This window comes from Triturus cristatus, chromosome 6 (assembly GCF_964204655.1).
Source record: "Triturus cristatus chromosome 6, aTriCri1.1, whole genome shotgun sequence".
NCBI lineage: Eukaryota > Metazoa > Chordata > Amphibia > Caudata > Salamandridae > Triturus > Triturus cristatus.
In genome coordinates this window covers 427,793,381-427,817,615 of record NC_140589.1, presented here as the reverse complement: position 1 = coordinate 427,817,615, position 24,235 = coordinate 427,793,381, and the positions used below count along the sequence as shown (strand labels likewise).

General features: G+C 43.0%; 1 protein-coding gene across 1 annotated transcript in view; it reads left to right on the top strand.

The window, feature by feature from the left end:
• Positions 1-24,235, top strand: part of CILK1 (ciliogenesis associated kinase 1) — a 422,614-nt gene that overhangs the window by 68,643 nt on the left and 329,736 nt on the right. The window contains exons 2-3 of the mRNA XM_085610842.1: positions 10,367-10,428; positions 11,615-11,879. Of these exons, the coding sequence (XP_085466968.1) occupies positions 11,779-11,879 (101 nt within the window). The 5' untranslated portion in view covers positions 10,367-10,428; positions 11,615-11,778. The remainder of the gene's footprint in view (positions 1-10,366; positions 10,429-11,614; positions 11,880-24,235) is intronic.

The following is a 24,235-nucleotide window of genomic DNA, read 5'->3' as shown; positions in this document are numbered from 1 at the left end:
CATCCGCATACGCTGTCAACTTTATTATACAATCTTCAAATGGAATTCCAGCAATACCATTGTTAGTCCTCAAGTGATAGAGAAATGGCTCAATGGCCAGCAAAAACAGTGAGGGCGAGAGAGGGCACCCCTATCTGGTGCCTTGATGTAGTTGGAACGCTGAGGAGAAAGAGCCGCCAGCTCTAATTCTCGCAGATGGACAAGAGTATAGAGACATCACCATCTTTGTAAAAAGGTGACCCAGGTTGAACTTATTTAGGACCGCATTCAAATAGTTCCAATCGACTCTATCGAAAGCCTTTTCGGCGTCAAGTGTGATTGCCACAGTAGGGGTAGTCAACAACTTTGCTCGTTCAAGTACATGCCAGTATTCTGGTATTATCACTAGACAGTCTATTCTTTAAAAAACCCACCTGTGATGCATGTATCAATTTGGGTAAGACCTTTTGGAGCCGGTTAGCCAGAATCATTGCTAGAAGCTTACAATCGAGATTAATGAGCGAGATAGGCCTATAGTTCTTTGGTAGCGCTGGATCCTTCCCCTCCTTCGGCAGCACCGCAATAATGGCGTCCGACAACGTACCCTTCACCTCCCCCATTGCACTGATTTCTTGGAGTAAGTGCAAGAGTGGTTGTGCCAACAGTGGGGAAAAGCCCTTGTAAAACCTAGCAGTGAACCCGTCCGGTCCGGGTGCCTTACCACATTTTAACGACTTAATGACCATCTCGACTTCCTGAAGCGTGATAGGACCGTTAAGGCCATCACGATCCATAGTGGAGAGGGAGGGAAGATTGCACTTATCTAAATAACCTTCAATTTTTGAGTTGGCTACCTCTGTATTCTTGGCATAAAGTTGCTCATAAAATTGTTTGAATACCTCCGCTATCTCGACCGGGTCCGAGTGTGTTGTAGCCCCCTGATCTTTGATAGAATTGGTCGTATTTTTCTGTATTTTAAATTTGAGGTATGCAGCTCTTCCCTGCCTTGTTGGATGCACAGAGTTTGAATTGCTTCCTCCTAGTTAACCAAATCCCCGCCCTTTCACTTACTATTTTGTTATATTCATACTTCTTATTTGCTAATTTATTCATTGTTTCTTCCTTCCTATCAGCCAAGTGTTTCTTCTCTAGTGCGGCAATTTCTCCTTCTAAAGTCTCCAGAGCTTTATTGTGGTTCTTGTTTATGGCAGATTTTATTTTAATAACGACCCCTCTTATCGTACTTTTTAGAGCCTCCCAACAAATCAAATCAGTGGTATCTCCCCTACCGTTATGGTTTAAGTACTCTCTGATCGCGGTCTTGATCGCTACCCTATGCTGTTCTTTTTCAAGGACCTCCTCATTAAACCTCCAAATTGATTGTTGAGTAGAGGATTTGACGTTGGAGATGGATAGGGAAATACATGAGTGATCGGATAAAACCTTTGGTTCTATAGATGTCCCCTCTATTCTGGGAATGCCATTCTTTGTTATAAATAAATAATCAATCCTGGAAAATGAATCATGTGGCGGAGAGTAAAAGGTATAATCCCTCCCATCAGGGTTCTGCAACCTCCATGTATCTACCAAATGGAATCGAGTACATAAATTAGTGAAGGCCTTATGAGATCTATTGCTACGAAAGGAGCATCTGGAATCCCTGTCTAATACTGGATCAAATGGGAGATTAAAGTCTCCTGCCAGAATGTGTATGGCTGAATCGGGGATAGTCTCTAGTTGCTTGGACAGATCTGACCAAAAGGTTAGGTCGCATGTATTAGGGGCATAGACATTCGTCACATAGAATTCAGTGTCATCTTTAGTCAGCTTGGTCGTAACCCACCGCCCTTTGGAGTCAGAGTCGTGGGAGAGCAACTCTACGTTAGATTTTTTGGAAATTAATGTCAGGACCCCATTTTTCTTTCCCATCGCCTCTGACCCCACGACCTCAACAAAGAATCTATTCCTGAGAGTATGAAATTGTGAGGCCTCAAGTTTAGATTCCTGCAACAATACAATATCACCCTTCTGCCTACGTAAATACTCCAGGATCTTCTGACGCTTAACTGGTTGATTGAGACCCTTGACGTTAAGAGAGAGTATTTTCAGGCTATTCACTCTTGATACGCCTATAGGAGTGTCAATTGTGGACAACGACATAGCAAATCAACCGCTAACATGGTGAATTATTAATAAACTACACTTAACTGTATTGACTCGGACCTCCTTCATTTTCTCCCATAACCCTTCAATTCTCACAACACTGGTCGGAAGGTAAAAGTACAATCGGCATAGGCATTGACAGTAGAATGGTGTTAGGCCTGGTGTGCATTGGGAATTATGGCACATTTTGAATGACTTCTCAAATCCTCTTCTATTTCATTAAAGAATTCTGACATGCAGACTGAAACATGCACTTTCAATACCAGCAGCAGACTTCCCTGGTGAGCAGTAGCTTTACTACAGTGATCTAATGAGGAACTAGAGTGCTAACATTCTGAATTTATGGCAAATGTGTGACACATCTGAATGCTTTCTTCATTGAATCAAAGTAAAAAACTGTCAGTATGCCTACTGAGGAGACTGTAGTAAATGAGGAAATTAGGAAACTTCATAACAAGTCTCCCAAGATGGCCACCAGAGACAAAAGAGCCCAAATGTAGCACAAATTTCACCGAGATGTAGCCCAAGTATAGCCCAATGACAGAAATCCCAGAGTGTTTTAACCCCTTCAGCACGGCGCGGATTTCCGCGCCACGCTGAAGGTTCTGAGCGCGGGCGGGGCCATGACGGAACGGTTCCGTCATAAGCACAGCCCAACCGACGTGCATGACGGAACCGTTCCGTCATGCGCGTCGAAGGGGTTAAAGAACAACTAGAGCGCTAACAGTCTTACTTACGTATGGCACACCTGAAGCCATCTTGATTGGAATAAAGTGGTAACACTTAAAACATTTAATTTGCAAAGGAACAAAATGAGGGGGTTCCTTTTGCCATAGAAAATATGATTAGTGCGGAAAAAAGAAAAGTAGGGCACATTTTGAGTGACTTCTCAAATCCTCTTCTATTTCATAAAAAAATTCTGACATGCAGACTGAAACATGCACTTTCAATACCAGCAGCAGACTTCCCTGGTGAGCAGTAGCTTTACTACAGTGATCTAATAAGTAACTAGAGTGCTAACATTCTGAATTTATGGAAAATGTGTGACACATCTGAATGCCTTCTTGATGGAATCAAAGTAAACCAGCATTGAAAATGCAATAGGTCTCACCCTCGTTTAAGTTAAAGCAATTCTGTTTGTAATTAGGTGGCTTTTTAGCTTTGCTTTTATTAGTTTTTCAAACTTTCATGTACATACCATACATATGTATGCATATATACGTATATGTTTGCATGCATTTACATTTATATAGATATGCATATTATATTTATATGTTTATATATATATATATATATGTGTGTGTGTGTGTGTGTGTGTGTATATATATATATATACGGAGGTGTGGAGGTAGAGGTGTGGAGGTAGAGGTGTGGAGGTAGAGGTGTGGAGGTAGAGGTGTGGAGGTAGAGGTGTGGAGGTAGAGGTGTGGAGGTAGAGGTGTAGAGGTAGAGGTGTGTAGAAGAGTAGCAGAGGGTGAGTAGTAGAGTAGCAGAGGGTGAGTAGTAGAGTAGCAGAGGGTGAGTAGTAGAGTAGCAGAGGGTGAGTAGTCGGTCAGTGTCAGCTAGAGCAGCCCTGCTGACCTGGTTCTCTCTCTCTAAAGCAGCTCTGCTGACCTGGTTTCTCTGGCTCTACAGCAGCTCTGCTGACCTGGTTCTCTGGCTCTAGAGCAGCTCTGCTGACCTAGTTCTTCTGCTACAGAGCAGCTCTGCTGACCTAGTTCTTCTGCTACAGAGCAGCTCTGCTGACCTAGTTCTTCTGCTACAGAGCAGCTCAGCTGATTTAGTTCTCTGGCTCTACAACAGCTCAGCTGACCTGGTTCTCTGACTCTAAAGCAGCTCCGCTGACCTGGTTTCTCTCCCTCTAAAGCAGCTCTACTGACCTGGTTTCTCTGGCTCTGCAGCAGCTCTGCAGACCTGGTTCTCTGGCTCTAGAGCAGCTCTGCTGACCTGGTTCTCTCCCTTTAAAGCAGCTCTACTGACCTGGTTTCTCTGGCTCTGCAGCAGCTCTGTTGACCTGGTTTCTCTGGCTCTAGAGCAGCTCTGTTGACCTGGTTCTCTGGCTCTAGAGCAGCTCTGTTGACCTGGTTCTCTGGCTCTAGAGCAGCTCTGTTGACCTGGTTCTTAGGCTCTAGAGCAGCTCTGCTGACCTGGTTCTATGGCTCTAAAGTAGCTCTGCTGATTTGGTTCTCTGGCTCTAGAGCAGCTCTGTTGACCTGGTTCTTAGGCTCTAGAGCAGCTCTGCTGACCTGGTTCTATGGCTCTAAAGTAGCTCTGCTGATTTGGTTCTCTGGCTCTAAAGCAGCTCTGCTAACCTGATTCTCTGGCTCTAAAGCAGCTCTGCTGGGCTGGTTCTCTGGTTCTAAAGCAGCTCTGCTGACCTGGTTCTCTCCCTCTAAAGCAGCTCTGCGGACCTGGTTTCTCTGGTTCTACAGCAGCTCTGCTGACCTTGTTCTTAGGCTCTAGAGCAGCTCTGCTAACCTGGTTCTCTGGCTCTACAGCAGCTCTGCTGACCTGGTTTTCTGCACTCCCAATGCACGCACCCGATTTCGCGAAAATATATTTAAAATTAATATAAGTTTATTATAAGTACAAATATATTTTTTTGATGAATATCTTACATAATCTCTTGCCTTAATATGTATATTAAAGACAAATACATATCATTTTGGAACATATTTTTTTTTTGCAGGAGTCGCGCACCCAGCGCGCCCCAGCAAGTATATGTCACGCGGGACCCGCATCCGCACAAACATCTCGTACCGTAATGCGCATGTGTCGCGAATGCGCGGGAGCAGGAGTTGCAGACTGGTCGCATACCAATCGCGCATATCACGTGATATTAAATGTATATCATGTAACTGAAAAACACGCAGCCGTCGCACACCATATGCGGATCTTTCATGACTTTTCTAAAATGGCGGCTAGAATGTGCGCACCCACCGTGATGTGTACACTTTTAGTGCGCGACTCCGAAAAAAATGGTTTTTTTTTTTAAAGAAAATAATATTAATATATTAAAATAAAAAATGAAAACAAGAAAATAAATCAATATTTCAGTTTTAATTTAAAAAATTGTTGTTTTTTTTTGCAATTATCAGAAAAATTTTATTTAATGAATTAAATATTTATAAATCAACAGTTAAAAAAACTGTACAAAATCAGTACAAAAATAGATATAACTACTATCACACTTAAAAGTTAGCATTTAAAAAACCTTTGAAATTCACTGAAAAAACCATAGGTTTCAGGGGTGTTATAGTTAGCTGCCCATTTCACTCATACAAAACCATAGAAATTCCTCCGTTATAGTTAGTTCTGCTAACTATAACTCACGCGCCCGCAATGCACTGCTGATGAGGTCACATATTGCATCTTTCATGACATGGTCAGTGACATCACTGATGACATCACTGAAGACATCTCAAATGACATCACTGATGACATCATCCACTTGACAATCTGATACACCTCATCATACACTAGTATAACCTTTCATCACTCACTGTAAAATACAGAGTACCATATTTGAAACCATTGACACACCAATACCAGTTACTACATACCCACTCGCTGATTCCCAAGTCTATACCCATTCAACAACAGAATCATCTATGCATGCAGTCATTAATTAATAGAACACTATCAAATGCACTTATACACATATATAGACATTGACACATCAGCAGTCATCTTAGTCGGTTATGCAGTCATCCTACTAACTCATGAAAAAAATGTATCTCACTTAAATTTACTCACACAATTATCCAACAACACCTCATTTATTCAAATACATAGTAACTCATTGTTAATGTTAAGAAATCACCATTACAATTATACACTCATTCATATAGTTACTCTCACAATCACTGACTCTTACACATACTTATTTATATACACCAACTCTCAAATACGATGCCTTTTATTTTTTTACTTTGTTGAAGATATACAACTAAAACATATATTCGCTCACCAACACACAAATAAATACACTCAGTCACCCAAACAACTGTTTCCACATGCACTCTTAAACCCATACACCTAGTCAATCAACCATTCACACATCTATGCATAGAGTTACACACACCCCATCCAACCATACACAAATTCAGTGTCCCATACAAATACTCACCCAACTAATCAATAACTAATATACACACTCATGTAGTTAGTGACCAACTGAGGCAGCATGTTATACAACAACAGAGACAGTGCTGCACACATTCACATAGTTTAGTTACTAATCCATGTATTAAGTGCGACACTTTTAATTACTCACTTAAAAAGACAGTCAGACAGCTACTAAATCCTCCATCCAGACAGTTATATATCCACTCAATCTTCAATACAGATTGGTATATATATTACATATTTAAATTTCAAACTAAACCACATTCAGTGGATGATGTCATCAGTGATGTCATCAGTGATGTCACTAACCATGTCATGAATGATGCAATATGTGACATCATCATCAGCAGTGCATTGCGGGCACGTGAGTTATAGTTAGCAGAACTAACTATAACGGAGGAATTTCTATGGTTTTGTATGAGCGAAATGGGCAGCTAACTATAACACCCCTGAAACCTATGTTTTTTTCTGTGAATATATATATATCTATCTATCAAAGATGACAATCTTGTGGCGAGGTGACCTGAATGAGTCACTTAACGATGATTATGACAGATCACATACAACGGCAGAGCATCACAAACCAGCAGCCAAAGCAGTAATAAATGGAATGGTAGAATTCCATATGGTTGATATATGGCGATTGTGTATCCCGCAAACACGAGAAAGTACAAATACCTCTACATTTCATGAAAGTTGGTCTAGGAACAACTATTGGCTAACTTTGGATATAGCCAGTAACTGGGTGCGTGGAGTTAGACATCTCCCAAAAACACTATCAGACCACAAGCCTGTATTGTTATCCCTAGCTATCCCGGCCTATACATCACCACTATATGTATGGAGATTTAACACCAAAGCCCTGTTAGACCCAATATATACTAACACAATTAGAAAAGCAGTGGAAGAATACTTCCAATTAAACAAAGACTCCGTAGAGGATGCAAGTCTACAATGGGATGCGTAACTATAAGAGGGGTCTGCATTAGATCAAATGCAGGAATCCTGAGAGACATACGCGCACAATTGAAGTGCGAAAACACTATTAAGAAATTGGATGAAGAATATGATCGCACACATCAGGCAGACACCTTGGGAAACATTAGAGAACAACTCACTAATTACAAAGAACTCGCGGACAGTGAAATCAAGTACTTGCCGCATCGGCAAACTGCTAGCGCATTTGGCGAGGCGGGCAGACCGGGCAGCATGCTGGCACAAAATTACAGGTTGAACATAAAGTACAGACAATCATAAAAATAAAAGACGCAAACAAGGTATCACACTATGACACCAAAGGTATATTTGGGGCATTTTTAGAAACATATGGTAAACTTTATGCCACGTGTGAGACAGCGAGCATACAAGAAATTATAGAATATCTTGATGGCATAGCCACAGTATGGTTATCAGGAGGACAAAAGGAATATTTAGCACAACCATTCACAGTACAAGATGTACAAGATGCAAAGCAGCACTGCCTAATGGTAAAACTCCCTAACCTGATGGGTTCACTGGAAGATTTTATAAGGAATACGCAGAGCTGCTAAGCCCGTACTTAGGGCAAATGTACGATGATGCTTACAACAAACAGGTCTTGCCACCAACACTGCGAGAAGCACTAATAATTGCATTACTAAAGCCCACAAAGACCCAGAGAGATGCGAGTCATACTGACCATTATCGCTCATTAACACAGACACTAAAATACTGGCTAAAATCATAGCTACAAGATTGCAACCACTTATGCAGAACAGTATACTACCGGACCAATCCGGATTCATACCAGCAAGCTCCACAGCACATAATATACGCACTATATTTGCCCTGTAGCACCAATTAAACCCTAAACTGGAAGCAGCAGCAGTATTACTAGACGCTGCTAAAGCTTAGAATGGACATATTTATTTGCGCTATTGCAAGGAATGGGTATGCATGCTATACTACTACAATGGATAAAACTGCTGTATTCTAAGCCAATAGCACGCATTAAAGTTAACGGGTATATCTCTGACGCAATAAAATACAAAGAGGAACAAGACAGGGATGTCCTTTATCACCCTTACTTTTTGCCATTGCGCTTGAGCCCCTTGCATGTAAAATAAGGCAGCAATATGCGGCCACAGCACTAAAATTCTGCCAGCGCCCCATAGGCATATATGCAGATGATATGTTGCTATATGTGCGCGACTTCAGAAACCACTTATCACCACTACTGAGAAAATACATTAAATTTGGGAGAAAATCGGGACTACAAATTAACTGGAGCAAATCCACAGTACTCCCATTGACGGAGATCACACAATCACATCATATGGAATTTCCCCTAACCTGGCAGGAGGACCCGGTTAAATATTTAGGAATATGGATCCATAGAGACCCAGCCACTGTAATAAAAGTTAACTATGGAGTGGCGATAGACAAGCTTGTAACACAAGTCAATAGATGGACTCACTTACCACTATCCTTGGAAGATAGAATATCCATCATAAAGATGGTAGTGTTACCCAAATTTGTATACTTGTTCACTAATATCCCAATAACACCACCAACCCTGGTTTTCAACAGGTTAAAAGCATGTATGACCAAACTAATTTGGGCTGGAAAGCAAATACATATATATTTACAAACATTAACACTGCCATACGCCGCAAGGGGGATTTACACCAGATTTGTTGCTGTATTATTTCTGTGCGCAATATGCACACTACTGGTACCACCCAATACGATATATGCCGCATTTGGCAGTAGAAGATGGAGATGCAAATCCTATCCCACTAGCAGTATATTAGCACACCAGCGGGAACAAGTGACTAAAAATGAACACGATACAATTGACAACCTCAGCATGGCAACGTATGGGAAAACTGGCACGCAAACTGCCATTGTATGTGCCAGCTATGCCATTCAAACACCCATCGCTCTCTGTGATGCAAGATAGGGGCAGCATGGAAATGCTACAACTGGTGGGACTAGTGACAATGGGAGATCTATACAAAGATGGCACATTCCTCGAGCCTGATGATTTAGTTTATGTAAGCAATCAATCGCTATTGTTTAAATTTACATATCACAGGTTAAGGGCAGCAGTCAAAAAAGGATTTCCAAACGAACCGCCCACGCTAATGCCACTACAAGTGATAACTAACTCGGATAACACACGCATGGTTACGAAATTATATAAAGCAATGCAAACAAATAGCAAGAGGCACCAGTAAGGCGCAGGAGAGATGGAGTATACTATTGGACACTCCTCTGAGTGCAGATGACTGTCAGTTCTGCTGTACATTAACGGAAATGCTAACCCCAAACGGAAATCTACGCATTATACATTATGAATATTTACACCAAGCGTACCACACACCAGCAAAATTGCAGGAATATGGGCTACGAGAGGAGGCAATCTGCCGAAGGTGCGGGGTGGATACCGCCGAGTCATACTGGGAACAAGTTGTGCAAACGCAAAGCTCCATGCTAGAATGTAACATAGAATGTTCAATACGAATCTGTCTGTTGGGATTTTTCAACAATTATAATCTTTCAAACACAAATTTGGTGCGGTAGCGCTGTTATTAGCAGCAACAAAAAAAGTGTGCCTATGCACTGGGACAGTAAAACGTTTCCTACAGACAAACGCTGGATAATGGACATGGTATATTGCAAAGACACTCTTAAAACCTATGAAGAGGAATTACCAACGGCTTCAAAGCCTAAAGAATTTTGGGAACCACTCACAATTTATTTAAGAGCTAATCCAGGTATAATGAATGTGAAAGATATACAAACATAAAATATTCCAAGAAAGGACAATGAGATAGAGTACTAAGATGCAAGAGTAAAATAATGCTAAAATGTGTACCGCGTGCTGTAATGGTGATATATGACCTAGCCTGGTATGTTTGTTAAATATGTGTTTAAAGAAATCAATAAATAAAAAAAAAAAAAGGATTACTATATCGTTTATTAGTACAGTAGTGATAGCTGGTTATATCTAGCATGAATATCCAAGGGTCTTGTTTTCACAGGTGAGCGTAGTTCACGCTGTCCTATTATTTCTTAGCCCTCCGGTGCTTACAGTTTTATTTTTCCGTTACAGATGCAGAGGTTCAATATCCTAATACAAGAGAAAGAGAGAGAGTACTCTAGACCTGCCTTGACGTGAGTACACACAAAAAATATTGCCAAAGCTAAATTGTATATGGTATTTCTTTTTCATATTTGTGTCTAAATGGAGTTGACAGTTTTGTAAACTACATACAGTAAAACGGAAACATTTAGTAGATTAGTTTGTCTCTGTGGAGGTAAGCGAAGCTGGACTAGTTAATAGAAAGATGTGGAGATTTTGATATGAAGATTGGTCACACTCACAGCCCAGTGTTAATGACAAATCTGTTAGTGGCTTCAGTCCAAAACATTGTCCTTGTTTTGAATAGTGCAGAAACAAACAATATAACAGGTGCTTGGCTAGCCTGGTCAGTATTTACGAGCACCTACCTTGAGACAGCTCTGAGAAGCTAATGGATTTTGGGATGGGTCAAAAAGTAGTAGGGGAATTTTTAGAAGGGCAGCGTCACAGGCCATCCAGGAAGTTGCAGAGGAACAAACGCAGTTCTCTCCTGTGCTGGATAGAGCTTCATTCACAGCACTCTATCGCCACTCCTGCCCCCTCCTCAGAAGGACCCAGTTAGTTCACCCTTCTGCAAAGCTGGCCTAGAGGATCTTTACACAGTTATTGTAAAAGTCTTCTGTTCTTTTTGATTACTTTTTACAGTCAATAACTGCTCAGTAAATACTGGGATTGTCACATGTCGGTTACCGTTCAAAAGCCTTGACGAAATGTGAGAGTGCAGAACTACAAGAAAAGCTTGATTTGCTTGTATTTAGGTGGTATTCAGCTGAACGTCAATACATTCGTTCAAGGAATTTTGTAGTCCTTTCTAGAATTATGTACTCTTAAGTGGCTCAAAGCTTATGAGGGTGTTGTCTTTTGACTCTTGACAGTATCTCTTATCTGCCACTGTCCCATCTGACTCTATCCAAGCATTCCATACCAAACCGTATAGCTGTGACTTGAGGAGTCGTCTAAAGTTGATGTGAATAAGCAGTAGTAGGTGTCTGATTGCACATCTAATCAAAGTCAGTTTATTGCGGATTGGATTTCATCTGACACTGCCTGTGGAGTTTAAGCTTCAAAATGTGTGCTGTATCGTAAAGGATCACAAACTTTGAACTAAGCAATGCCTAATGGTTGCCACGCCGACTGAGAAACAAAAGTTGCTATATAAACTGCTTGTTGTTTGAAAGGCCGTTTGAAGTAACCGAGGTCTGTGCTTTCCTTCCTTAGATAAGGAGTTGGAAATATGATTGGGAAGCCTGCACACAGTGCCTGCTCCTTGCGGTTTCAGATTAATCGGAAAACCCCTTCTACCTCTAACGGGAGAAATGTTGCAGGTGGGAAGGAGTGCCTGCTGACTGTTGACAGGAACTGGAAGCCCAAGGACTCGCATCATGAATAGATACACTACTATCAAACAACTTGGCGATGGGACATACGGCTCTGTCCTCTTGGGAAGAAGTGTGGACTCTGGAGAGCTGGTTGCCATTAAAAAGTACGTTTAGTCGCTTAGCCAGTTTGCACCCAAACAGGAATTATCTATCTAAAACTGTATTTATATAGACTTATTGTGTTTTGCAATATTCTGTCCACACGGTTCTTAATCTCTCCCTAACTCGACAGAATGTTGAAATATTTGTATACTTTGCTTAAGTAATCCGCTCCCAGAATCTTACAGTGTTAACCAAGGAAGAGCATACTTCCAGGAAGTGGCTGTGGTGGAGTCAGAGTTCCGGATGCAAAGCGCAATCTAAATCAGACCCGTCTAATTTTGGAATGAGTTTGACAAAAGTGTTTGTTGGATTGTGTTTTTTAAGGCATTATTTAGGTTAAAGGTTACATGAAACATATCTGCTGCATTATTTATGTATTTATTTATATATGAAAAGCTCAGACACTTTTGACCTGTTGAAATAAGTGGATACCGCGCTTTACCGATCCCCAAAAAAGGAGCTTCTACAGTGAGAACAGATTAGTCGAAATATAAATAGTTTATTGATGATACTATAGGAATTGCAGTAAGTTTTGAGGTGATTTTTCCCTCCTAAAAATGCAGATAGTTTGCTGAGATTTAATTAACCATCTTTGAGGGGAAACAATTTTCTAACCTGATTTTTCAAATGGAAATTCTTTGTGTTTCAGAAGCCAAAATGAGGACTCGTTTCTGATATGCTGAGTAAAATGTATTCTTTTGATAGACGCAGCCGGTCAGTAGGTTGCCCACTGTTCTTCTGCATCTTCACCATAAATTCAAATGATCAAGTACAGTGCTAACATTCTGTGTTCGTGACCGATATGAGGCACTCCTGAACATCATCTGGTGGACTCTCAGATATAGAATTAAAAGTGTTAACTGTGGAGGAGACACAATTATAGGCTTTATTTTATGATGGAAATTATGGTTATCACACCAGAAAGCTAAAGTTAAGATACACATTTTCTATAAACTTGCAAATACCTTCTTTATTCATGTGCTAAAAATCAGCAGCTATCTATCAGTTGACTCCCAGTGCTCAACTGTAGCTTCATCAGAGGTCATATGAACAACTAAATTGCTAAGGTTTTCATTTCATGAAAAGCAAAGCACTCCTAAGCACCATGCTTTCTGCAGTTGAAATCAAAGAATTTACCATGATGCTTTCTGCAGTTGAAATCAAAGAATTTACCATGGAGCAGACTAAAGTCAATTAAGATTGAGGCATTAATGCAGTTCTGTTCTAAAGCCAACTGTTTCAATGATGTAAGCGGAAATGTTTTTTTTTTTTTTTCTTTTTATAAATGTATGGGATTATATATTTTTAAAGGGCCATCTTCTCTGTTCCCAAGCAATGTCATGATCGTTTTAAAACCGTTATATTATGGTAGACCTAAAATGTTTTTTTTATCTGCAATGTGTATACAGAGGAATAGATTGTTTAGAAGTGCAGGAAGCTATTCTCAGACGGAGTTCTTATTTTATAATGAAAAGATTTAAGCTCATATGGGTGGTAAGACTCTCCAGATTAGTTGCTTCTTCAAATACTTTTTACTTCTCTCCTTTCATCAGTAGTTGCCTCCCTTAACGTAAAAGTGCTCTGGCTTCAAACGTGAATAAAATCAAAGAAAATGATATAAGAAATACAACATTCATTGCAGTGGCAGCCAACAGGGAACTGTGCATTGCTGCCTGGTGGGGAACATGCAAAGTGCGCATGACTGTTTGGTTGGCCCAAGACGGGCGGCTAAGCAGTCGTGCCCACTTGGAGTGTGCAAATCACTCCTCCTCAATGCTACCTGCCCCACCTTAATCCAGCCCGCTGTAAAATATAAAATGATAACGAGTTTATTATCATTTTATTTTTCCTTTCTCCTGCTCTAAGAGCAGTGGGGGAGATGCTCCTCGCCTTAGTGGAGGACTGCCCCTGATTTATTGTCTATAAAAATGTCACTGTTTATCTAAAAAGTAATTGAATTCAAAGGGAATTGATTACATCTTTTTAAATAAGTAAGATTGGAAATCAGATAGAACAATGAGGAAACTATTTAAAAAACTATGAAAAATGTCAAGGAATAGACCGTTTTTACAGACTGAAAACACTTTTTGGGAAAACATTTTATGTACATATGTAGCCTTCTTCACATGAAAGTGAATAATTTAGTGGTAGGAGGCGGTGACTGAGCTCACAAGATGGCAGCTGTACCGAACTAGAGCTCTGTGCCGATAGCTCCGGCATCATCGTTGACTCTTGTCAAAACATTGGACAGCAATTGTGACTCCTGGTAGCCAGAGACCGGCCCACCTGTGCCTTGCATAAAGCCAGGGATGAAATCGACTCCTGCTCTGGTTTGCAATGCCTTGTGATGACCTGGTTGAGAGGCCATAGCAGAGGTGCACCTGGTTGTTGAGTCGTTGGAGAGTGTCCCGAGCAGGGCGCCTGGAGCCGTTCAGACCATCTTTCAACATTGAGCCCCAGTGGTGAGGACCATCCAATCCCTATTGCAGTCTCCTGGTGGGTGTGTTGTTTTGGCCCCCCACCAATCTCTTCAGGGGTACACAACTTCGCCATTAGAGGTGTGCAGGGCCACCTAAGCAACTTTGCTGAGGCCGGGAGTACCCAAGACTTCATATTTTGTGCTGAGCGGGGGCCAAGGAGTGTGGCTGGGAATAGAGACTGTACTTAGGTGTACTACGAGGTTGGACATGTAAATTAGTAAGTGGTGAGACGCTGTTCTGACATTAACGCTGGGTAAGTGTTTCGGTGAGATTCTGATTTGAACAGCTTTCTATTTGCCTTTCATGAGCAGCGTGTGCCCATATGCCCAAACAATCTCTTCCCGAGAGACACGCGGGTTCCCCCAAGTTGGGTAAGGAAATATGAATATGTACGAGTACAGATATCCATTGTGTTTAAAATAATGGGGCATGTAGAACGTATGTGTGAAGATAACATCTGATGACATCAGGGTGTGTTTTCTAACAATGCAAAATGATTATGGAAAAATATTCACTTGTGTGGAGGATATGATCATCACCAATACAGTGGTTACAACTATGATGACTTTGATGGTGGTTTAACAAGTAATTTTCTTGGTTATATTTTTTCCGTGTTACGACGTGATATTGTGCACTACACCCGAGTTGGGGTAATTTGAATGAATTTAATTCACTATGGCTCAAAATGGTCGATAGAACAATATGATTGATCACGCATGATTTTGCGATGTGCACACAGGCATGGATTGAAGCGGCACCTTAAGACTACTGTTGAAATTCGATGTTTAGTCTTTTTTCTGATTTCTCTCTCTCCTTTTTCTTTCATTTTCTCCAAATAGGTGGAACTTTTTTATGCTACAGAGGACAGGAGGATACGTATTCTCCTGATTATGATGCATGTCTTTTGAAAAAGGAACATTTGTGTGATTAACATCAACATATTTGGTGTGTCTGGAAGGGAACAGCTACCTGTACCTTCAAATGTTTGAACTATAGGTCAACATTCAAATTTAAAAAAAAAAAAAAAAAAACAGGGAGGGAACACTCTTTTTTTGAGCCCTGACGAAAGCCCCTGACCGTTTTTTGGCAATCTCAAGAGGGCTGAAACATGTTGGCAATCCCTTTAGGGTCTTAGGACCATCAATTCCGAAGAGACCCGTTTCTTTATTTTTTTTTTATATCCATTGCATCCCCACGAATCAAGGGATACCTGGGGAAGCAATAGGATTTTTAATCTTAAAACCCTCCTGGCCTCTATCTTCTAAGAGCTCCCTGAAAGACGGTTGAGCCCACCCAGACCTTTAGGAGTCTGGGTGAACCCGATGATGAAGCATGACACCAATAGGGTGTATGAGGGTTAATTAACAAAAGGATTTTTTTCCTTCCCGCGACAGCGGAGTCCATCAAACAATAGGAGAGTTAGAGGCTTGTAGAGCTATTCTGGGTTTGGATACAAGTGTGTGATAAATGTTTACTAGGGAGGAAGTATCCATACGTCAACCTTTCTCACCCCTTGTGGTACCAGTGAATTGTTCACTGGGTACCTAGTGGCAATAGATCCTCCTCAATAATCATAAGCACTGAATATTCCCGCCCACGTGCGGGTACCCCGGAAATGATATAAAATTATATATGGAAATCATTTATATACAGCTCTACATATATATATCTCATTTTTTCTCATACCAATGCTGCTCCCAATAGGAGGTTAAACAATGTAAGTACACACATAAAGACTATATTTGCAAATATATATAAAAACACAAGAGAGCAAGTAGCACTTGAACTCTGTTTTTTAATGAGCAAAGTACTCAAATAGCAAACTGCAAATAAAGCAGACATTGTTAGCCTACAGGCTGCATTGCAAACCAATAGCATAGAAAATGAAAGCATTTTCAACAAAAACTGGCACCGTGCCTTTAAGGCAGCCATGACCCCTAGCTTCCCATCATGCCTCAGGGGTGACAGGTCAGTTGTTCTTTCCGGTTCCTTCAGTTGGGATCTTGGATTTTGAGCTCTTCCTTTTTTGACTTTCTGTCAAAAAATATCTGATATTTTTTTACTTTTTGTGCTTTCACTCGACGTCTTTTTGCCTTAGAGTGTGAGTGATACCATTTTTGTGTTCCAGAAAAGGTTTATTTTCTTTAAAAATGCCTTCTTTATTCAATCTTTGCCCTTTCTGTGGCAAGAAGAAGGCCAGAACAGATACACACCCAGTGTGTATTCTCTGCCTCCCTGAGTCTCACTCTTCTCACAACTGCCATCATTGTAAGAAGTTGTCGAGAAGGACCATCAAGGACAGTGAGAGGATTCGACTTTATGGCCTCTCTAGAACTTGGTCGATGTCTAGAGGAAAAGTTCTGACCTGTTCTCCATCGGTGTCAGGATCGACGTCGAAGCTGCCGACGATGAAGAAATCCGCGTTGAAGACTTTGAGGATGCTGGCGCATCATCAATCGGCAACAAAACCATCGTCGACGAAGTTAACAGGTCCTCCGTCGACGTCAACCAGGCGACGCTTGACGTCGAGAGACAGGTCTCCGTCGGCGCCGGGTGGGCGTTCGACGACGAGGCACATCACTCCTTCGTCACATCGGCGTTGAGGCACAACTCTCCGTCGTCGCCTCATCATCGACAACGCTCTGTCGTCGCCTCATCATCGCCGATCGACGTCGAGGCACATCGCTCTGTCGTCGCCTCATCATCGACGTCGAGGCACAGGTCTCCGTCGAGATCAGTCCAACGATCTTCGACGTCGAGACACAGGACATCTCCTTCGGCGTCGAACCAGAAGTCTCCGCCGAAGTCAGGTCAAAGCACTTCGATGTCGATTCGCCCTACTCCATTATCGATGTTGAAACAGAAAACGCCGCCGAGATTGGTACAAGGATCTATGGCGTCGAGGCTGAAGTCTCTTGTCACTGGCAGCCCAACGCCGGTCGACGTCGAGGCAGCAGTCCTCTGAGAGGGGGCAGAGAACGTCGAAATATGGCACTCCATCGGCGTCAGGGAGACGTTTGACGTAGAGAGGACGTTCTAATGCAAGATCAAGTCCACCTTCTAAGAGAAGAAAGTCAACGTCGAGACATACGCCTCCGTTGAGACGACAGTCGGCGCACAGACGCTCCAGATCAACGTCAAGGTGTCCTTCCAGAGACGCCTCACCTCCAGTGAGCCTATCATCGTCGCCTTCAGGCTCCCGCAGTTCTCAACGAGGGTCAACGTCAAGATCCCCAGCGGTGGTGATTTCAGCTTCCAGCAGCCCAGTGTCAGGGGGCACCAAGATTCCCCAAACAGGTCTGCACATGAAGAGGCGAACTCCCCCTCTCCCCTCCCCCCCCCGCCCCCCTCCTCCTGCGCAGTCACCTGAGGGAAGAGGCACAGATCGCCTTCCATACATTTGTCACCGCGATGGTACAGGCCGTTGCATCACTGGGCCACTGATAAGGTCCCGGCGGGGCAGCATTACTCGAGCACTCGCCACAGATCTCCGTTGGCTCGTCTAATACAAGCAGTGGGTAAAGAACAATCTCCTTCAAGAGCTAGAGCTCGCAGCCGCACCACTGTGCACTCGCACAGAAGGAGGTCTACATCAAGAAGCAGGAGGAGAGGGCACAGATCCCCGACTCAGTCCTCTTCTTCCACTCGTACGTCCCACAGAGACTACTCACCTACTTTGACAGACAGTCCGCCATCGAGGGTCTCTCCGGTGGACGACATCTACACTTTTCAGGACGTTCTTGGCAGAGGGGTGGTAAAGTTGGGTATCCCTATGCCTACTCATCAAAGTAAGTCCTCTGTGATTTTTGAGACTTTACACCAAAGAGCAGCATCTAAGCCTCTGCTTCCCTTGGTACCAGGCCTCATAGAGCCAGTAATGGACATCTTTCTCACACCGGCGAGTGTTAAGACCGCTCCAGCGAGAATCTTAAAGTACCGTTCACCAGAGGACGACCCGCTCTTCCTTAGAGCCGATCCTCCCCCGGATTCAGTCATAATTGGTGCGGCAAAGAAGACCCATGCGGTAGCATCCTCCTCTACTGTTCCACCAGATAAGGAGAGTAAAACGCAATATTCCTGAGGAAGGGAGGTTTGTGGCACATCGCCCTCCATGTTGAAGGTCTCCAACGCAACGGCGCTCCTGGGTCGCTACGACCGATCTCTGTGGGACTCACTACAGAGATTCACTGAAAAGTTGCCACAGGAAGATCGCAAAGATTTTGAGGAAATCCTAACAGAGGGCAGTCTGGTGTCTAACCAGGTCATCAGTGCTGCGGTGGATGGAGCTACCCTTTCGGCTCATGCTTATGCTCATGGGGTATGCGCAAGAAGAACGTCTTGGCTCCGACTTACAGCGCTCAAGCCAGAAGGGCAGTCACACATCCTCAATCTTCCTTTCTCCGGTTCCTCTCCATTCGGGACTCACACGGATGAAGAGATGGCCCAAATGAAAACCGAGCTGGACACGTTGAAGGCAGTGGGCCTTGAAAAGAAGAAGGAATTCCGCAAGAGATTCCGACCTTACAATCTGCGATCCTCCCAACAGAGGGTTCAAACCCCTCATTGGCAGAAAAATCAGGATCAGCAAGGCCAGCAAAGATCGCAATATCGGGGCAGATGTTCCTCCAGAGGAGGAGGAAATCAGCGTCAAGGCAACAACTCGCCAAGACTCAGACAAAGCAATTAGTACTCACTTCCCCCATCGCTGTTCACCATTCCAGTAGGGGGGGGGGGGGGGAGGGAAGTATCGCAAATCATGTCGAAGAGTGGTGAACTATCACAAAGGATCAGTGGGTGTTAGCTATGCTGCAGATTGGGTACTCTCTACGTTTTCAACACTGTCCCCCCTCAATCCCTCCAGTTCCACCATTGTGTCACCAGTTAAAGTTCTTGCAGACAGAAGTTGCCACCCTTCTCAGAGTCAGCCATCAAGAGGGTGCCAGTATCTCAAAGAGGGAAAGGGGTTTACTCAAGATACTTCTTGGTAAAGAAAAAGGGCCAAAAGGCAGAATACAGACCCATTCTGGACTTGCGGACACTCAACCAATCAATCACAAGCATTGGCATAGCCAATAGGTCTCGCTTTTGGGACCTTATAAGTATTTAGTTATGCAGCACAATATCCTTGGTGCAACAACAACTGTTGCATGGCAAAACACTTATAAGTTCCCAAAGGCGAGACCTATTGGCTATGCCAATGCTTGTTGCTGTTTTTGTCGTACTGCAATATATAGGGATGTTTTTTGTCAGTTTACAGTTTGGATTAGATCATTGATGACACTATTGTTCATAGGATCACGATGTCTCCAGTGACAACTTCTTGCTGCCCAGGTCGTGCCGAGGGGTTCCTTTTCCGGTGGTTCTGCTGTCCTGATCGAGCCGAAGGTCCTGCTGCAGTTGTCTCCCCCCTTTGTGTGGTTGGGTGTGGTTGTGTGTCTGGTTGTGTGTGTGTATGTGGTGGTGTGGTTGTGGGTGTGTGGTTGTGTGTGGTTGTATGTGTTGGTTGTGTGTGTATGTGTTGGTTGTGTGTATATGTTGGTTGTGTGTGTGGCTGTGTGTGTGGCTGTGTGTGGTGTGTGTTGGTTGTGTGTGTGGTTGTATGTGTTGGTTGTGTGTGGCTGTGTGTGTGTAGTTGTGTGTGTTGGTTGTATGTGTTGGTTGTGTGTGTGTGTGTGTGTGTGTGGCTGTGGGTGTGGGTGTGTGTGCTTGTGGGTGTGGTGTGTGGGGTTGTGGGTGTGGGTGCGTGTGTGCTTGTGGCTGTGTGTGGTTGTGGTTGGGTGGTTGGGTGTGTGTGTGTGGGGGGGGTGTGCTTGTGGGTGTGGTTTTTGGTGTGTTTGGGTGTGTGTGTGTGTGTGTGGGGGGGGTGTGGTTGTGGTGTGGTTGTGGTGTGGTTGGGTGTGTTTGGGTGTGTGGTTGTGGTGTGTTTGGGTGTGTGGTTGTGTGTGGTGTGTGTGTGGTTGTGTGTGTGACAGGCAAACATGGCCAACACAGAATGAGCGTCAATGGAAGGGTTAAAGGTCGTCTCCTGCAGACAACAGAGCCCTTCTTTCAGTATGTTTCTATTTCGAGAGGCGGTCCTCTTTCTGTTATTGTCTTTGTAGCAATACTTCTGCAAATACGTGTGTCCAAACATGCATTAAAGTTGATGACTATAGCACTCCCCTATGCGTCTCTTGCATACCAGCCAACCCCCGGAAAGGAACATTTATTAGGAAATGGCGAATCAAATGTAAATATTGGATGCGCGAATTATAATCTTACTTATCTCCAGACATGCTGTTGGTGTGTTATGTCCTGATTAATTATTCTGGCAAGCCTGTTTGCTACATTATGCCTGTTTATTCAATTTTGCTGTTTGCTACAGGAAGCTCTTGTAACATTATGCAAGCTTGTGTGTGGCCTGATTCCGGTGTTTACATGCTGTTTGCTACCTGAACCTCTTTTTTTTTTTGTACATTGCTTGTGTTATATCGCGCTGTTTGCTACAAACATTGCTTGTGTTATATCGCGCTGTTTGCTACAATAAAATAATCGTTAGCATTTAAGGTGGGCGTAATATTGCCTGACGGAGATGCACCCACTGGGAGAATCCCGAACGCTTGTAAGCGCGAAGGCGGGGGGTGGGGCGGAGGCAGGGAGCAAGCAAGAGGAAAGACAGATGGTGCTGAAGGCTGGCGGTTCGCGCGTGCACGCTCGCGTGAACGCTAGCTTGTCGTCAGCCAGCAGCACTTTGAAAACTCACCTACTAAAGTCTCTCCGAGCAGCGCATGCGCACTTACTCGGCGAGACCTAAAAAAGGAGAAGTTTTGCATATTGGCTCTCCATCAAATATATCCACATCTCAGACAGGGGGATTGGATGTGTTCGCTGGATCTGCAAGATGCATACTTTCACGTCCCGATCAATCAGCATCACAAGCAATACCTTCGATTCCTGGTGGGATCCTCTCATTACCACTTCAATGTTCTGCCCTTAGAGTTGAAGTCAGCCCCCAGAGTGTTCACGAAGTGCATGGCGGTGGTGGCAGCCGCACTGCGTTGCAGGGGAATCTTCGTGTACCCATACTTGGACGACTGGCTGTTCAAAGGTCCTTCTCCAGACAGCGTGAGGAGTCATTTCTTGGACTGTCTCGAGCTGTGTCACCAGCTGGGCCTGCATGTAAATTTAGACAAGTCAATTTCACAGCCAACGCAGAAGGTACATTTCTTAGGAGCTCTGCTAGACTCCGAGGTAGGAAAAGTGTTTCCTTCGGAGGAGAGACAGTGTTCCCTCATACAGAAATGCAAACTGGTTCTGCACAACAGAAAACTGCCTGTACGTCGGATTGCCTCCCTGCTAGGGTCGATGGCATCCTGCATCTTCCTGGTTCCCAATGCCAGATTACGAATGCGTCCTCTTCTGGAGGACAAGTGGGACCAACCGACAGCTCGCTGGGACGAAAAGATAAGTCTATCGAACGCGGCACAAGCGTCCATACCTTGGTGGATGAGAAAAGGAAATGCGCAAGTCGGAATTCCTTTTCATCAATCTCCGCCTGCTTAGACGCTGATCATGGACGCTTCACTGCAGGGTATGAGAAAATCTGATCAACTATTTGTTAACTATGGGTCGATCAGAACTGGTTTTGCAGCTTCAAAACGGTCCATCTCCAGATCGATAGTTTCATGTATCAAACTTGCTTATCAATTAGCGCAGAAGCCTCTTGGGTTTACTCCCAAAGCGCACTCTACCAGAGGAAAAAGCGGCTACTAGTACTTTACTTCATAACGTGCCCATGTCTGAAATTTGTAAGGCGGCAACTTGGAGGTCTGTCCATACATTTACGAGGCACTATTGTCTGGATTCAGACACCAGAACACATACCCAAGTAAGCCAGGCCTCCTTGAGGAATCTGTTCAACAGCTGATTTCGGCTGTTATTATATGTTGGGTCATTTGTACTCTCATTTGCCTGCAGGTGGTTGATGGGCTTGCTATTCTATTCAGTGCGTATGACTATTGATGGGGATCCCCTGGAAGAGAAGGATAAGTTACTTACCTGTAATCCTAGTTCTCTTCCAGAGGTATCCTCATCAAAGTCATAAGCAACCCACCCGCCTCCCCAGGCAAATGAGATTCTTTTCTGAAGTGTTAAACGATATCTTTGTGCCCTGACCTTCAGGGTTATGCAAAGAACTGACCTAACGGTCACCCCTTAGGCATGATGGGAAGCTAGGGGTCATGGCTGCCTTAAAGGCACGGTGCCCGTTTTTGTTGAAAATGCTTTCATTTTCTATGCTATTGGTTTACAATGCAGCCTGTAGGCTAACAATGTCTGCTTTATTTGCAGTGTGCTATTTAGGAGTACTTTGCTCATTAAAAAACAGAGTTCAAGTGCTACTTGCCCTCTTGTGTTTTTTTTATATATATATATATATATATATATATATATATATATATATATATATATATATATATATATATATATATATATATATAGGCAAATATAGTATTTGTGTGTAATTACATTGTTTAGCCTCCTATTGGGGTTGCCGGTTACCATGCCGCTTGTCACGTCGGGATCACTTTGATCATTATACATCCAAGTGTGTTGCCTTTTTTTTCAATGGACCATACTCTTATTCTATTCTTGAAGTTTCCTTATTTATTGTACTTTACGTTTTGATTCAGAATTTATGCAATCTGCTTCGTCTATGCCTTACTGAAGGATTTATACATATTGGTTGATTAAAGATTCAGAAATTGGGGTCTCGTTACACTTTATAGGGAGTCTTTTGAGTTGCGTACACCTTTGGGTCTCATTATGCTGCAACCTTGATTGACTCTTAGCCCTGAAGAATTTCCTGTGACAAAAGGAACGAAACGCGTTGGCTGTTTGCTGTCTCTTAAATGATATTAAGAATAAAAGAAGAACTTTTGGAATATACTTGCTTATTTGGACTTAATTTTGAGTGCGCCTTCCTTTGTGCGAAATTTCTTGAATTATTTAACATCTAACAACGGCAGATGTTGGAAGTAGCTGCACCAAATTGTTAATATATGTATATTTAGGAATTTAAGTGCTTAACCTTGGCCCGTCGTTGCTGTTCTTCGTTTGTGCATTTTCCTATTGGGACCTCCATTGGTATGAGAAAAAATGATATATATGATTTCCATATATATTTTTATATTATTTACGGTTTCTATGCACGTGGGCAGGAATATTCAGTGCTTATGACTTCGATGAGGAAACCCCTGGAAGAGAATTAGGATTACAGGTAAGTAACTTATCCAATTCTACCATAGTATTAAAACAATGAATATATGCTGGCATATATAAACATAACAGTAGTAATGCATACTCCTACGATGCAAACCCTAACTAGATGTACCTAAAAGTACCTAGCATGTGTGTAGCCAAGAATCCCCTCATTACCTGATGTGAGAGAGCGAAGGCCCCTGTCTTGGTCTCCAGATGGACACCCCGAAAGGGATGTCAGACCACTGCGTGCAGGAACCTCGGCGTCTCATTTCCTAGTGTCAGCATGGAAGTCTTTCTCCTCTGGTTTGCCCAGTGAAAATGTAGTGCTAAAATACCCGAAAGGTACCCTTAGTGGTTCTGTCTAGAAATGTACTGTGGGCATGTCTGGCAAGAATAACGATAGAGGTGACCCTTCTACAGAGTTATTATGCAGAAGATGGTAATCCTGCTGTGATACTGAGAAATCTCATGCATAATACACAAGGCTCGTTTTCTGAGAAAACCACACAACAGTCATGTAGCACCTAACTAGATAAAAGGTCCGTGCCAAACCCGTTATGTAGAACCATGGTAGGACAGATGTAGGTAAAAGGTCGTGTAACTACCTAGGCCTGTATTGGGGTACATTGGGATTCATA